Source organism: Lynx rufus, unplaced genomic scaffold (genome assembly GCF_022079265.1).
Source record: "Lynx rufus isolate CCGP_SWC_20201006 ecotype Redwood Valley unplaced genomic scaffold, mLynRuf1.p SCAF_3, whole genome shotgun sequence".
NCBI classification, from domain to species: Eukaryota; Metazoa; Chordata; class Mammalia; order Carnivora; family Felidae; genus Lynx; species Lynx rufus.
Window position 1 is genome coordinate 37,441,284 of NW_025814845.1, and position 16,778 is coordinate 37,458,061.

A 16,778-nucleotide genomic window follows, 5' to 3' on the forward strand; every position below is an offset into this window, starting at 1 on the left:
TCTTATGTGAGAAATCTTTGTACTGTTTGTCAACACAACTCATAATATGTTACTTAGATTCAGAAAGAAATAATAAATTTAAATATCATGTTCAAACATTGCATTTGGCTCCTACAAATCACCTAGTTTTTGCTCATGAAAAAGTAGCTTGACTCCAAACTGGACAAAAGATATGAAACAACTATCTTCAAAATACTGGACAACAGGCAGCACAGGAGTGTGATACTTGAGAGAAGCGGGGGCTGGGGGGGGGGATGAGTTGAACCCTGCCCAGAGGCAATTTCAGAATTGTGACACGAGAAAAAGGAAATCAGGCACAGCCCAATGCTCTTGCTTAATTGAGGAGTCTGAATTACCATCTTGGAGACCAAAGTGTCTAGAATATGCAAAACAGAGTACCAGTGAGAAGGAAGTTGTGCAGAGAAAAAGCTCCAGAAATTTGCAAAGGGGTCTTCTCAAGTCTTTGGTAGAATAAAATAAAATGCATCTTTATGTCATTTATAAACAATGTTTTTTTTTTTTTAAGTTTATTTATTTACTTTGAGAAAGAGCACATGCAAGCTGGTGATGGGACAGGGGGAGAGAGAGAATCTCAAGCAGGCTCTCAAGCAGAATCTCAAGCAGGCACGTTGTCAGTGGGGCTCAATATCACTTAACCCAGGCACCCTCTAACTTATCTTTATATTTAAAACATTTCTTCGGGCGCCTGGGTGGCTCAGTGGGTTAAGTGCCAAAGTCTTGACTTTGGCTGGGGCCATGATCCCAGGGTCATGAGATTGAGCCCCGAGAGGGGTTCCATGCTGACAACGTGGAGCCTGCTTGAGATTCTCTTTCTCCCTCTGCCCCCTCACCCCACCTGCATGCTCTCTCTCTTTCTCTAAATACATACATACATACATACATACATACATACATACCACCTCTGAGCTTAGTGTGGAACCTGCTTGAGCTTCTCTATCTCTCTCTCTCTCTCCCCCCCCCCCGTGCCTCTCTCCCACTCGTACATGTGCGCTCTCTCTCTCTCTCTCAAAAGTTAAAAAAAAATTAACAGTAAGTTAGAGATAAAGAGGCAGAAAAATATATAACATGTAAATTCTAGTAATAAAACAGGTAGTTTAGCTATATTAATATCAGACAAAGTAAATTCAAATCAAAAATATTACTAGAGGGGTGCCTGGGTGGCGCAGTCGGTTAAGCGTCCGACTTCAGCCAGGTCACGATCTCGCGGTCTGTGAGTTCGAGCCCCGCGTCGGGCTCTGGGCTGATGGCTCAGAGCCTGGAGCCTGTTTCCGATTCTGTGTCTCCTTCTCTCTCTGCCCCTCCCCCGTTCATGCTCTGTCTCTCTCTGTCCCAAAAATAAATAAACGTTGAAAAAAAATTTTTTTTTAAATATAAAAAAAAAATATTACTAGAAAAAACTGCTAGAATTGATTCATGAGTTCAGCAAAGTTGCAGGACATAAAATTAATGCACAGAAATCGGTTGCATTCCTATACACGAACAGTGAAGCGACAGAAAGAGAAATCAAGGGATCGATCCCATTTACAGTTGCACAAAAAACCATAAAATAACTAGGAATAAATCTAACCAAAGAGGTGAAAAATCTATATACTGAAAACTATCAAAAGCTTATGAAAGAAATTGAAGAAGACACAAAAAAATGGAAAAATATTCCATGCTCCTGGGTAGGAAGAACAAATATTGTTAAAATGTCGATACTACCCAAAGCAATCTACATATTCAATGCAATCCCTATCAAAATAACACTAGCATTCTTCACAGAGCAAGAACAAGCAATCCCAAAATTTGTATGGAACCAGAAAAGACCCCGAATAGCCAAAGCAATCTTGAAAAAGAAAACCAAAGCAGGAGGCATCACAATCCTGGACTTCAAGCTATACTACAAAGCTTTAATCATCAAGACAGTATGGTACTGGCACAAGAACACACACTCAGATCAATGGAACAGAATAGAGAACCCAGAAATGGACCCACAAACATATGGCCAAATAATCTTTGACACAAAGCAGTTAAGAATCCAATAGAATAAAGACAGTCTTTTCAACAAGTGATGTTGGGAAAACTGCACAGTGACATGCAGAAAAATTAACCTGGACCACTTTATTACACCATACACAAAAATAAACTCAAAATGGATGAAAGACCTCAATGCAAGACAGGAAGCCATCAAAATCCTCGATCAGAAAGCAGGCAAAAACCTCTTTGATCTTGGCCACAGCAACTTCTTACTCAACACATCTCTGAAGGCAAGGGAAACAAAAGCAAAAATGAACTACTGGGACCTCATCAAAATAAAAAGCTCCTGCACAGCAAAGGAAACAATCAGCAAAACTAAAAGGCAACTGAAAGAATTGGAGAAGATATTTGCAAATGACATATCAGATGAAGGGTTAGTATCCAAAATCTATAAAGAACTTATCAAACTCAACACCCAAAAAGCAAATAATCCAGTGAAGAAATGGACAAAAGACATGAATAGACACTTCTCCAGAGAAGACATCCAGATGGCCAACCGACACATGAAAAAGTGCTCAACATCACTCATCATCAGGGAAACGCAAATCAAAACCACAATGACATACCACCTTACACCTGTCAGAATGGCTCACATTAACAACTCAGGCAAAAACAGATGTTGGCAAGGATGCAGAGAAAGAGGATCTCTTTTGCAATGTTGGTGGGAATGCAAGCTGGTGCAGCCACTCTGGAAAGAGTGTGGAGGTTCCTCAAAAAACTAAAAATAGAACTACCCTATGACCCAGAAATTGCACTACTAGGCATTTATCCACCGGGAAACAGGTATGCTGTTTCGAAGGGACACATGCACCCGCATGTCTATAGCAGCACTATCGACAATAGCCAAAGTATGGAAAGAGCCCAAATGTCCATCAATGGATGAGTGGAAAAAGAGGATGTGGTATATATATATATATATATATATATATATATATACACACACACACACACACACACACACACACACACACACACACAATGGAGTATTACTCGGCAATCAAAAAGAATGAAATCTTGCCATTTGCAACTACGTGGATGGGACTGGAGGGTATTATGCTAAGTGAAATTAGTCAGTCAGAGAAAGACAAAAATCATATGACTTCACTCATATGAGGACTTTAAGAGACAAAACAGATGAACATAAGGGAAGGGAAACAAAAATAATATAAAAACAGGGAGGACGACAAAAGAGAAGAGACTCATAAATATGGAAAACAAACTGAGGGTTGCTGGAGGGGTTGTGGGAGGGGGAATGGGCTAAATGGGTAAGGGGCATTAAGGAATCTACTCCTGAAATCATTATTTCATTATATGCTAATTTGGATGTAAATTTTAAAAAATTAAAAATAAAATTTTAAAAAAGTATTACTAGAAATAAACAAGAACATTTAATAATGATAAAAGTGTCAATTTATTAAGAAAGCAAAATAATCCTATATGTGCACCTAATGACAATACTTCAAAAATTCATAAAATAAAAAGTGACATCACTAAATTTATAGCCAAGTTCACAATTACAGGTGGTTTTAACATTTCTTTCTCAGTAATTGATAGAACAAATGTAAAAAGCCATAATAAACTAGATTTTGAGCAACCAATTTAACCTAATTGACATTTATGTAACACTATACCCAACAACTGCAGAATACAAAATCTTTTTTAATTTTACTTGGAACATTTACCAACATAGGCTGTATGCTGAGCCATAAACCAAATCTTAATAAATTTCAGAGGACTGTAAGTATACTGAATATATTCTGTGTCCAAAACAGAATTAAATCAGAAATCAATAATAGAAGGATGTCTGGAAAATCTCCAAATATTTGGAAATCAAGCAACACACTCTTAAATACCCAATGATCAAAGAAGAAATCACTAGGAAAGTTTTAAAATACTTTGAACTAAAGGGGCACCTGGGTGGTTCAGTTGGTTGAGCCTCTGACTCCTGATTTCAGCTCAGGTCATGATCTCAAGGTTTGTGGGTTTGAGCCGCACATTAGGCTTTGAGCTGACGGCTCAGAGCCTGCTTGAGATTCTCTGTTTCCGTCTCTCTCTGCCTCTTCCCTTCTCTCTCTCTCTCTCTCTCTCTCTCTCTCTCAAAAATAAAATAAACATTAAATAAATACGTACATACATAATACTTTTAACTAAATGATAAAAACACAACATACCAAAATTTGTTGCAAGGAGCTAAACCAGTATTTGGAGGCAAATTAGTTTTAAATGCTGAAATTAGAAGGAATAAAGGTTTAAAATAAACGATCTATGTTTCCACCCTAGAAACTAGGGGAGGAACAGCAGATTAAAGTCAGTGTCGAAGGAAAGAAGTAAAAATAATAAATATATATAATAAATACAATATGAATACATAATAATAATAAAAGCAGAAGCCAATTAAATTTTATTTTTTTTAATTTTTTTTAACGTTTTATTTATTTTTGAGACAGGGAGAGACAGAGCATGAACAGGGGAGGGTCAGAGAGAGGGAGACGCAGAATCTGAAACAGGCTCCAGGTTCTGAGCTGTCAGCCCAGAGCCCGACGCAGGGCTCGAACTCACCGACTGTGAGATCATGACCTGGGCCGAAGTCGGCCGCTTAACCAACTGAGTCACCCAGGCGCCCCGCCAATGAAATTTTAAAAATCAGTAAAGAAAACCAATAAAAGTAGCAGTTGGTTCTTAGAATGATTAATAAAATTGAAAACCTCCTAGATAGACTAATTGAGAAAAAAAATAAGGGACCACGAATTCTCAACTGTAGGCTTGGCACAGTGCTAGGCAAGACATAACATATGATAGTTGCAAGCCCCTGCAGGGACACCATTCTTCCAGCCTGTCATGCCTTCCCTGCTCCAGAAACCTCAGATCTCTCCACAGTGTAGCAGCTGAGAGGTTAAAGCTTCACAGGATAGGAACCCTCTCAGCCTCTGCTGCTCACAGAACCTGTGTCCTTGTCCTTGGAAGCCTTGAGGCTCTACTGATGACTCATTATTTTGACCACCACTACTGAATCTAAGCAACTTAGCACAAAGGTCAGTAACACAGGGGCGCCTGGGTGGCTCAGTCAGTTGAGCGTCCAAATTCTACTCAGGTCACGATCTCCTGGTTTGTGGGTTTGAGCCTCATATCGATCCCCGCATCAGCCCACGCTGACAGCTGGGGGCCTGGAGCCTGCTTCAGATTCTGTGTCTCCCTCTCTGCCCCTCCCCTGCTCACCCTCTGTCTCTGTCTTTCTCTGTCTCTTTCAAAAATAAATAAACATTTAAAAATAGTGGGGTTTTTTTCAATTTAAAACAAAAACCAATAACACAGGAGCTGACATTTTAGAGGATCTCATTTTCTTATCTTAAGTTTTGAGTCAGAAAAGGAATTTTCCCAGAGTTGTACAGTGGGCCAGTTGGAGATTTTTTTGATGTTCTTCTTTTGGTTACATAAACACCATGTTTTTTGTTGAGAATAAAAATCCCCAAAGTTAATGTCACTCAGGACAGTCCATGGTGCTGTAACTGCATAAATCCAAAATCATCTGGAAACAGGCAGTGAAGGAAAATATAAAGTTCTGCTAGGCAACAATTAAGCTGAGAAAACAAGGATCTTTAATAAGGTTAATTTTTTTTTTCTGAGTGTTTTTCTCCTTATTTTCAGAACTGAAAAGCGAGAAGTACAGCAAAGTGCCTCCTATCTAAAATAGACCTTAATAAGAAACGAGAGGGGCGCCTGGGTGGTTGAGTTGGCTAGGCATCCAACTCTTGATTTCAGCTCAGGTCATAAGCTCACAGTTCTGGAGATTGAACCCGGGGTGGGGCTCTGCACTGACCGCACAGAGCCTGCTTGGGATTCTCTTTCCCTCTCCTGTTCTGCCGACTTTCCTGTTCACTCTCTTTCTTAAAATAAATAAATAAATAAATAAACATTTTTTTTTTTTTTAAATAAGAAACTGGATTTGATTTTCATAAGAAATCATCTTGGGCACATTTGGGTGGCTCAGTCAGCTGAGGGACCGACTTGATTTCACCTCAGGTCATGATCCCAGGGTCATGGGATCGATACCCATGTCCAGCTTCATGCTGAGCATGGAGCCTACTTAGGATTCTCTCTCTCTCTCTCTCTCTCTCTCTCTCTCTCTCTCTCTGTGTCTCTCTCTCTGTCTCCCCCTCTGCCCCTCTCCCTCCCTCACATGCTTTCTCTCTCTCTCTCTCTCTCTCTCAAAGAAAAAAAAAAGAAATCTCAATGGTACATTTTTCAGTGTTTTTTTTTTTCAAAAAATATCCAATGAGCAAATGGGTTAAGAGCATAGGTTCTAAAGCCAGACTTCATTAGTTAGCATCTCATCTCTACCACTTATCAGTTACATATCCATAAGCAAGTTATTTAATTTCTATGTGCCTCCCTTTCCTTATCTATAATGTAGGGATTCATAATAGTATCTATGCATTGTGATCATTTAAAAAGCAAATATTTATAAATGCTTAGAATAGTGCTTGTTCACATAAATGCTATATTGGTGCTAGTTAAATAAATAAGTAATACTCTAGATAACAGTTACTATTATCATCAATAAAAGCAAATTTTTCAATCTTATGTTCAAACAAAATCTTTAAACTAAAAAAAAATTTTTTAACATTTATTCATTTTTGAGGGCCAGAGCATGAGTGGGGGGGGGGGCAGAGAGCGATGGAGACAGAATTCCAAGCAGGCGTCAGGCTCTGAGCTGTTAGGTAGTACAGAGCCCAAGGTGGGGCTCAAACTCACAGACCTGGAGATCATGACTTGAGCTGAAGTCAAAAGCTTAACTGACTGAGCCACCCAGGCACCCCCAATACATATAAAACAATACGTTTAAATAGAAATCTAAGCTTTAAGGCTTGTTCTCCAAATTTGGCATAAACATCCTTCCCTTCCAACTTTCCCCTATTCCCCTCCCTATGCTATTCCTTCTCCACTAAGCCATCCACATGTGAAAGTGTGGGCCTTGTATTGATAAACTGATTGTTCTTAACTCTTTGTTCATCAGCCTAAGAACAAGAAAAGCAAGATTGAGGCCGCTACTATAAAACTCTGAGTCAATAAAAATAATAGTGCTGTTTACACTAGCTAGGGCAAAGGCAAGGTGAGCACACAAAAAGGACTTTTCTTCATTGCTGAAGTCCCTGAGCACAGAGGCACCCCATTTCTGTGGTGAGGGCTCTAGCAGGAATTATATCCATTTGGTGTTGCATAATGACCTGCTACCAAGCTTTCCAGTAACTAGTTGGTTAAATTACTTCTCTCTTTGCATCTGATCCCTCATCAGTAAAAACTAGGCATTAATAGACTAGGTTGTGAGATATAATGAGTTAATGTATACACATGCATGGTAAAACAAGAATATCATAAATGTTAGCTATTACTATTTTGTGGGAATAAGTCTTTTCAGTTTGAACATTGCTTCTTCTTTAGCGTTTATTGCAAATAACTACACGACTTAGAAAACGGTGTTGGGGGGACCAGGAGTTTGTAGCCGAGGGACCGCAGGGAGAATGTGATAGCACCACAAGGGCAAAATCTACTAGAATCAACTTTAGCATGGTGATTAGAGCAGAATCCCAGTGGCCAGCAACTTCCTTACAAAGCCTCTAACGTCCGAAGCAGGGCCCTCAAAAAGACATTTGTACCGCCTAGGCGGCCAGAAGGGGCCCTCCGCACAGCCTTTTCTCCACTAAATTCCGGGAGAGTTGGCTCGGCGGCCTCCACGCTCCCAGAGACGTCTTTACCCTGTGAGGTGTGTCTGTGCTTCCCGGCTGCGCGGCTCCAGCCTCCGACCACAGCGGCAGGTGGCGTTCCCGCCAGCCACAGGGACCAGGATCTGCAAGCTAGGAGCCGGCTCCCAGCCTCATACCTCGGGGGCGTGGCTCGCGAGGAGGCTCCAGTCACATTGGCTAAGGCTGCCCGGGGGCGGAGTCAGTGAGCGCCAGTTCCAGACCCTGCAGCTCCGCCCCATCGCGGGTCCAGGAGGAGGAGGAGAGGCCCAGGTGGAGGAGGAGCGACGCCTGCTCCGGGAAGCCCCGTCTGGGGGCCATGGGGGCACAGGTGAGGCTGCCGCCTGGAGAGCCCTGCCGGGAAGGTGAGTGTCTGTCCCCGAGCCGAGGGATCTGGCATCTGGGTAGTGATGAGACCGGGTGAGCGGTCCCGGGTACTTGTGGGGAAGAGACACGAATACACCCGCTCGTAACGCATTCATTCTTGAGTTTACGCATTCGGTCTTTCAGCCAGTCAGCCAGTCAATAAATATTTATTGGTGCCTATAATAAGCCAGGCTCTGGGAAAGCCTAAGTCGAAAAAGACATAAACTTGGCTCTCCCTCTGGTCCAGGAGGCAGACCCACGTAAATTACAGCGTGCTGAGTGTCGGGACGGGGAAATTCAGGGTGGTGTGGGAAGATTCTCGAGTCTCGTCTGAGAAAGACTCTTCCAGAGTCCGCGGTCGAAGTCACCCGGTGGGCAGAGGGCGTGCCCGGGGACGGGACGGGAGTCTGGTGTGGCGCCCTGCGCTGGCTCCGAGAGGGTCACACACGGTGGAAGGTCAGGCGCCCTGGACCTCGGGGGAGGGCGCCGGACCCGCCTGGGCTGTCCACCTCTCTCCTCTGTCTTCGAGATGAACACTTCTGCAACCCTGCTAGCCTCGCGTCTGGCTCGCTGTGCAGCCACCTCTTGGCTGCCTAAGGCGAGAGCCGAACAGAAGAGGAGACCGGGAACCGGGCGCAGTGATTTGTAGGCTTGTTACTGCTGGGGTTTCGGCCCCCACTCGAATCCTGAAAAATCGCTGGGCGAGGACGCCACTTGCCCTTTGCCAGCTGTTTACAACACTGGCAGGCTTTCTGAAGTCTCAGTACAGAAGGCGCGTGTGAGCTGGGACAGAAGTAGGGACCGGAATACCTGAGGGCATGCCACAGGACAGGAAGGGTGTGCCTCAACCGACGTGACAGCTTTCAAGGTGTCTAGGGGAACGCTGATTTCTAAATTACCTGGTATGGACAGGAAGGGGGGGAGGATTGAAGGGCGTGGTAAGAATACCTTCCCAAAGTTGCTGAGCATTTCCCGGTTTTTCTCTCCTCTGGGCTCCTCCGGAGTGAGTATCTTTGATGTGGGAAGTTTGAACTAAAAAGACGTTGGGTGGGGGGAATTGGAGGGGGAGACACTGAGCTAATCAAAACTATGCCCGGCAAGAGAGAGAAGGGACACAAAAAGAAAACGCCTGAACAATTCAGGAATTACTCAAAAGGTGAGATTTTGGAAGTGGTTACTAAAGCAGCTGGATCTGGAATTATTTCCTAGATAGTCAGGTGGTGTGACCTTTGTCTGAATAATTCCTAAACCAGTAAGTCAGACTGTTAATAACACATCCACCCTTGTTTACCCAAGGATCTGTAAGTAAGAAGGGTATGTGAATTACACTTGCTCTAGGAACAGGTGTTTTTCCTGCTTTGCTCATGCCTTTAGTTCCAACAAGAAATACTCAAGCTCAATGCTTAATACCTGTGATGAATTCTATTTGTGTGGGAAAGACCAGAGAAATCAGAATCCTTGTCAATGGTGGGAAAAGATTGGGCTCTGGCATGAGTCTTCTGCGCTATGACTTAACCTCCTTGAGTCTTCATCAATAAATTGGGAATAATTCATACAGTTTACAGTTGTGAGATTACATAGGAAACACACAGTTCAGGGCCTGAAATGGAGTAGAGTCTCAATTTTTCATTCATTCAGTCAGTCAGTCAGTCATCCAAATAACAAGAGTCCCATGTGCCAGGCACTGACCTAGGTGCTGGTATGAAGGGATTCACAAGACAGTCTAGTCCTAGACTCTAGTTATTTTTTTTTATTTTTATGTATTTATTTATTTTTATTATATGAAATTTATTGTCAAATTAGTTTCCATACAACGCCCAGTGCTCATCCCAAAAGATGCCCTCTTCAATACCCATCACCTACCCTACCCTCCCTCCCACCCCCCATCAACCTTCAGTTTGTTCTCAGTTTTTAAGCCTAGACTCTAGTTAAAGCCTTGCATGCAGCTTACTGTGTACAAGGCTGATACTATGCAAGAAACAAATGAATAAAAAAGGACATTACAAGAGTGGTAAGTGTTATGGATAATGTCTTGAGAGAGTAGGGGGTGTTTAGATTGGGTACTCAGGGAAGACCCCTTAGAAAAAGTTGTATTTGAGCTGAGGCCTGAATGACAAAGAGTCCATCATGAGATCTGAGGTTAGAATATTCCTTTTGGACTTCCATGAAGAAAAAGTTGACCCCATGTCTTGGTTTTGACTCTTAAAACCATAGACGCTTCAAAAAATCTTCTAAGCCATAATTTTCTATAAATAATAAGTACATAAGTAAATAAATAATACATATGAAGGTTTTTTTTTATTTAGGTTTTTGATATTATGTCACATATTCCACAGATCTCAATTTCAGTCCAACAGCCAATAGGGGCTTATTACTATGAAAATATGACACCATGAAAATAGAATGTAAGAAATATACCTGTCACCTATGAAGCACCAACTGCATGAAGATTGTGTACCATGGGACTGTAGAAGGTGATAAAGGAAACAAAGGACAGAAAGACTGGGCTGTAAGGAGGACAAACCATATATTCCAGGGCCTCTGCTTGAGAATTCTGAGCTGGTTTGGCAGTAGGGACAATAAGCTGGAGATAGAGAGGACCCAGTGGTTTTCAAAGTTTTAACCAAGTGGACCACTTTTCCAGGGTGCAGCCAGCTAGCAGAATAAAAAATGACATAGATGGTTTTTAGGGCTAATTCAGTTTGTCATGGTTCTGAGAAGAAGAAATTAAGGAACTGTATTCTTTGAGGACTGGCTGTATCTCTCTTGTACTGATTAGGATATGTCCTGTATTCATGTATATAATCTTAAATTTTCAAAACAGGTTTGCATAAAGATGTATTAGTTTATCTTCACGCGTAATTAAATTCTATGAATTTTATCACGTAGTCATTTTCTCCTTTTTACAGATACAGAAACCAAGGCCCAGCCAATTGAATAATGTTTCGTAATTAGTGATCAAACCAGGCACAAAATTATTTGGGCCTTTGTTTTTCTGTAGGTGCCCGACCCCATTTTCTGGCTCTGTTGGATGCAGTGGTATTCATTTTAATGATTCTGAAATCTTACTCTAAAAAAATTCTTTGTTATAAACATTTCTCAAAATTTCACCAAGTGAGGGCGCCTGGGTGTGTCAGTTGGTTAAGCATCCAACTGGCTTAGGTCATGATCTCATGGTCCATGAATTCGAGCCCCACATCGGGCTTTGTGCTGACAGCTGGGAGCATGGAGCCTGCTTCAGATTCTGTGTCTCCCTCTCTCTGACCCTCCCCTACTCACACGCTGTCTCTGTCTCTCTCTGTCTCTCTCTCAAAAATAAATAAACATTTAAAAAATTTTTAAAAATTTCACCAAGTGAACACAACATTTATTATCAGGAAAATTATTTTTTGTGTAATAGATAGCTGCTTTTCTACTGCACTAAAAAAGATTGCCTCCAGATTTTTACAGGTTGTTTTTCCAGCCTTCCATAGATTTCCCAAGTGCTGAAATTCAAGAGTGCTTAAAGGTAGTTAAAATTCTCAACTAAACTTTTTCCAGGAAACAGTATGCTCAAAATTGTTTAGTCTAATATTTAATATGGGCTATACATAATTGTTTTTATTTTTGTAAGTTTTTATTTTAATTCCAGTTAGTTAACATACAGTGTAATATTAGTTTCAGGTTTATAATATAGTGATTCAACACTTCATGTATCACTTAGTACTCATCACAAGTGCACTCCTTAATCCCCATCACCTATTTCATCGATCTGCCCACTCCTTTCCCCTCTGATAACCATCAGTTTGTTCTCTATACTTAAGAGTCTGTTTCTTGATTTGTCCCTCTTTTTTGCCCCCTTTGCTTGTTTGTTTCTTAAGTTCCACATGAGTGAAGTCATATGGTATTTGTCTTTCTCTGACTTACTTCACTTAGCATTATACTCCCTAGCTCCATCCATGTCATTGCAATTGGCAAGATTTCATTTGTTTTTATGGCTGAGTAATATTATACACACACACACACCACATCTTCTTTATCCATGCATCAATCGATTGACAATTGGGCTGCTTCCACAATTTGGCTATTGTAAATAATGCTTCTATAAACATAGGGGTGCATGTATCCCTTTGAACTAGTGTTTTTGTATTCTGGATGGTAGGGTAATTCTATTTTTAACTTTTTGAAGAACTTCCATACTGTGTTTCACAGTGGCTGCACCTGTTTGCATTCCCACCAACAGTACATAAGGGTTTCTTTTTCTCCCCATCCTCACCAACACCTGTTGTTGCTTATGTTGTTGATTTTAGCCATTCTGACAGTTCTGATATCTCATTGTAGTTTTAATTTGCATTTCCCTGATGGTAAGTGATAATGAACATCTTTTCGTGTATCTGTTGATGATCTGTGTATCTTCTTTGGAGAAGTATCTGTTCATGTCTTCTGCCTGTTTTTTAATTGGATTATTTGTTTGGGGAGTGTTGAGTTTTCTAAGTTCTTTATATATTTTGGATACTAGCCCTTTATCAGATATGTCATTGCAAATATCATCCCTCATTCTTTAGGTTGTTCTTTTTTAATGTTTATTTATTTATTTTGAAAGAGAGAGTGTGCATGCTCATGCTGAGTGAGGGAGGGATAGTGAGAGGGAGGGAGAGAGGGAAAGAGAGAGAGAGAATCCCAAGCAGGCTCCATGCTCAGTGTGGAACTCAATGTGGGGCTCCATCTCAGGAGCATGAGATCATGACCTGAGCCTAAATCAAGAGTCAGTTGCTTCAATGACTGAGCCACCCACGTGCCTTTCTGTAGGTTATCTTTTAGTTTTTTTGACTGTTTATTTTGCTGTGCAGATTTTTATTTTAATGAAGTCCCAATAGTTTATTTTTGCTTTTCTTTCCCTTGCCTCAGAAGACATATCTAGAAAGAACTTTCTATGACCAATGTCAAAGAAGTTACTACTTGTGTTCTTTTCTAAGATTTTTATGGTTTCACAGCTCACATTTGGGGGTTTAATCCATTTTGAATTTATTTTTGTGTATGGGTAAGAAAGTGATCCAGTTTTCCCAACACCATTTGTTGAAGGGACAGTCTTTCCCATTGCATATTTTTCCGGGTTTGTCAAAAACTGATTAACTATATAATTGTACATTTATTTCTGGGTTTCTATTCTGTTCTATTGACTATGTGTCTATTTTTGTGCCAGCACCATACTGTTTTGATCACTATAACTTTGCAGTATAACTTGAAGTCCAGAACTGTGATACCTCTAGCTTTGCTTTGCTTTGCTTTGCTTTTTCAAGGTTACTTTGGCTATTTGGGGTCTTTTGTGGTTCCATACAAATTTTAGGATTGTTCTAGTTCTTAAAAAATGGTGTTGGTATTTTGATAGAGATTGCATTAAATGTGTAGAGTGCTTTGGGTAGGATTGACATTTTAACAATCTTTGTTCTTCTAATCCACGAGCATGCAATGTCTTTCCATTTCTTCGTGTTCTTTTAAATTTCTTTCATCAGTGTTTTACAGTTTTCAGAGTACAGATCTTTCCCCTCTTTGCTTAGGTTTATTCCTGTCATCTTACTATTTTGGTACAATTGTAAATGGGATTCTTTTCTTGATTTTTCTTTTTGCTGCTTCATTATTGGTGTGTAGAAATACAACAGATTTCTGTATGTTGATTTTGTATCCTACGACCTCACTGAATGAATTTGATTATCAGTTCTAGTAGTTTCTTTGGTAGAGTCTTTGGAGCTTTCTATATACAGTATCATGTCATCTGCAAATAGTGAAAGTTTTACTTCTTCCTTACCAATTTGGATGCCTTTTGTTTCCTTTTGTTGTCTGATATAAATGTACCTTATTGCAATATTGTCCTTTAAGTTCCTTTCCTACATCTTCATTCTTTAAGCCTTTTTTTAATTTCTGGAGGATTTTATCTTTAGTGCTTTAGTAACTTTAGTAATATACAGATTGTAAGGTGTGAAAAGAGCAGCGGGTTATGTAGGAGATTTGATGGACAACAGTCCTCCTACAGTACTTGGCTTCCAAACACACCGATGGTGGTAAGATCTCGGTTAATTTTTTTTCTTTCATCAAGAGTGTCTTCTCAATTTTACTTTGGTTAATTGAAATCATGGTCTTCTTACCCAGCCTTAATGGAGTTTATATGTAGATATATTACTATGACTTGCTTTCCATATCTGCTCAAAATAATTTCTCGTTCTTATTCTGTGCCAAATTATTTCTCATTCCTATTCTGCTCCCCTTGTTCCTGTCTGATAGTTCTCTCTCACTAAAGTTGTCAGTCAGCTTCAGGGGAACAGAGACCTGTTCACCTGTTTTGTTGATCACTATCTCACCTGTTCTTAGAGCAGGGCCTGGAACACAGGAATTGCTTAATAAGAATTTGCAAAGTGTTGAATAAATGAATACCTAACATAATGCCTTGCATGGTAGGTGTTCAACAATTATTTTGTTGAGTAAATAAAAAGTGGTGCCTGGATGGCTCAGTCGGTTGAGCATCCAACTCTTGATTTTTTATTCAGGTCATGATTTCATGGTTCATGAGTTTGAGCCCTGCGTCAATCTCTACACCAACAGTGTGGAGTCTGCTTGTGATTCTCTGTCTCCCTCTCTCTCTGCCCCTCCCCTGCTTGCTCACTCGCTCTCTCAAAAATAAATAACATTAAACAAAAAAAGAATTTTTAAAAAAGAAATAGATATATGAATTTACAAGGCTGTTATAAAGCCATAATGAAGCTGTGAGAAGAAGTTTGTTTCATGGGCAGTAAGGTGATATGATGGAAAGTGAGAAGTTTCTTTAGAGTGGGTAGGCAGGAAGGCCTTTCTAAGGAAGTACCATTTTCAAGTAAGAGCTCAATGAGGAGTGGTTAGCTTGCCAGCCACTACCCAGGCTAAGACACACATCACAAAGCTTTAAGGTGAGAAGGAATTTAGTTTATGAAAGAAACAGGACCAAAAAAAATTTTAGGGAATGTGGTTAGAGAGATGACAGGAGGCAGCATCCTGTACGCCCTGATAGACTATGGTGGGGATTTTGGAGAGGAAGCCATTGTAGAATTTTACAGGGAGAATGACAAGTTTGGACCTACTAATCTAAAGACTCATTTCACCTGATGTTGCCCCCTACCACACTTTCACCTCATCTCTTGCCATCTCCCTTCCATCATCCCAGTCAGCCTCAAGCACATCACTGCGTCAAGATTGTTGCATTTATACATAGCAGAGAGGTTTGTCCACTTCATTAAAAAAAATTCCTTTATGCTAATTTTACTGCTTTCCATGGAACTCAAGATATGTAGTTATTAGTTTAGTTGTTTGTTTCCCCTCATTAGAATAAACATGAGAGCAGGAATTCTATGTTATTCATCATTGTATCCCCAGCTTCTAGAAAATGCCTCACAGACAGTAGATACTCAATAACTATTGAATTAATGATTGAAAAGACAGCTAGTGTTATTTCAGAGAATGAATGAGAGAGAGAGATGCAATATAATGTCAGAGCATGTAAAGCTTTTAAAGAGTCCAGGATGAGAAGTTTAGATTTTGTTATAATAACAATGAAAAGTCATGGGGTGGGAGAGGGAAATTAAGCAGAGGAATGACATAATCTGATTCACACTGGCTGATATTTGGAGAATAAATTGTAGGGAATATAAAGAGATTCATTTATTTATTTATTTTTGTATGCTAATAGGAATAGACAAGTGTATCAGTCAGCTATTGCTATGTAATATATAGCCCCAAACTCAATGGCTGAAAACAACAATCATATACTCTTGCCAATGTGTCTGTAGATCAGCTGATGGTGATTGAACTAACCTGTGTTCACTTGGGTGTCTCTGCATCAGGCTACATGTCCGTGCAGGCTTGGCTCCTTCCTGTGGGATGAACTTAGATCTGCTCCATGTATTTTCATTCTGGGGCTCAGGCTGAAGGGGCAGCAGCTCCTTAGGGAAGCTCTATTCCTGACCAGAGGTAAAAGAGAGTCAACCTAAGCACATAAGGGCATTTGAAGCCTGTCTTCATATCACCTCTGCTGTTGTCCCATTGACCACCAACTCACTTTCAGCCTGACCTCAGGGGAAGAATGCTCTGCCCACATCGGGAGGTATGAGGGAGTAAATATTTGCTGAATAATAAGCCAAACTAACACATAATATAGATGGTGAGACAATGATTTCCTCAAACTGGAAATATCTTGTAGTGATTAAAAATGCAGTTTTACGCAATCATTGACTTCTTAGGAACCAACTTCCTACTGTATGTAATAAACTGGACAATTTTAATTATTACTCTCCATAGGTAAATTGTACCTGAAAAAAATTATTCAAAGTATTTCATCTTTGTATAAACATTAATAACTTTCAACGGGCTTTATTTTTACTTTATGTTTTTACTTTTCTGAAATAAGAATACTGGCCTGGAAATTGGCCAGCCAAATACTTGGCTGTGATTTAGGCAATTACATGGCTTTGGCAAGTCACTTAATAATCTTGGCATCGGTTTCTTTAAAATGTCTTTCAACTCCAAGTGCCTGTGAATTTAAAGCTGGTGTATCAGCAACATTTATGAGCCACTGGGATTGTAAGTAAATTACTCTGGGAACAAAGATAGCTTATGATCAAATCACAAATTATA

At 40.3% G+C, this 16,778-nt stretch overlaps 1 protein-coding gene across 1 annotated transcript in view; it reads left to right on the top strand.

The window, feature by feature from the left end:
• Nucleotides 1-8,049: 8,049 nt before the first annotated feature.
• Nucleotides 8,050-16,778, top strand: part of NIPAL1 (NIPA like domain containing 1) — a 29,781-nt gene continuing 21,052 nt past the window's right edge. Inside the window, exon 1 of the mRNA XM_047091718.1 lies at nucleotides 8,050-8,140. Within this exon, the coding sequence (XP_046947674.1) occupies nucleotides 8,095-8,140 (46 nt within the window). The 5' untranslated portion in view covers nucleotides 8,050-8,094. The remainder of the gene's footprint in view (nucleotides 8,141-16,778) is intronic.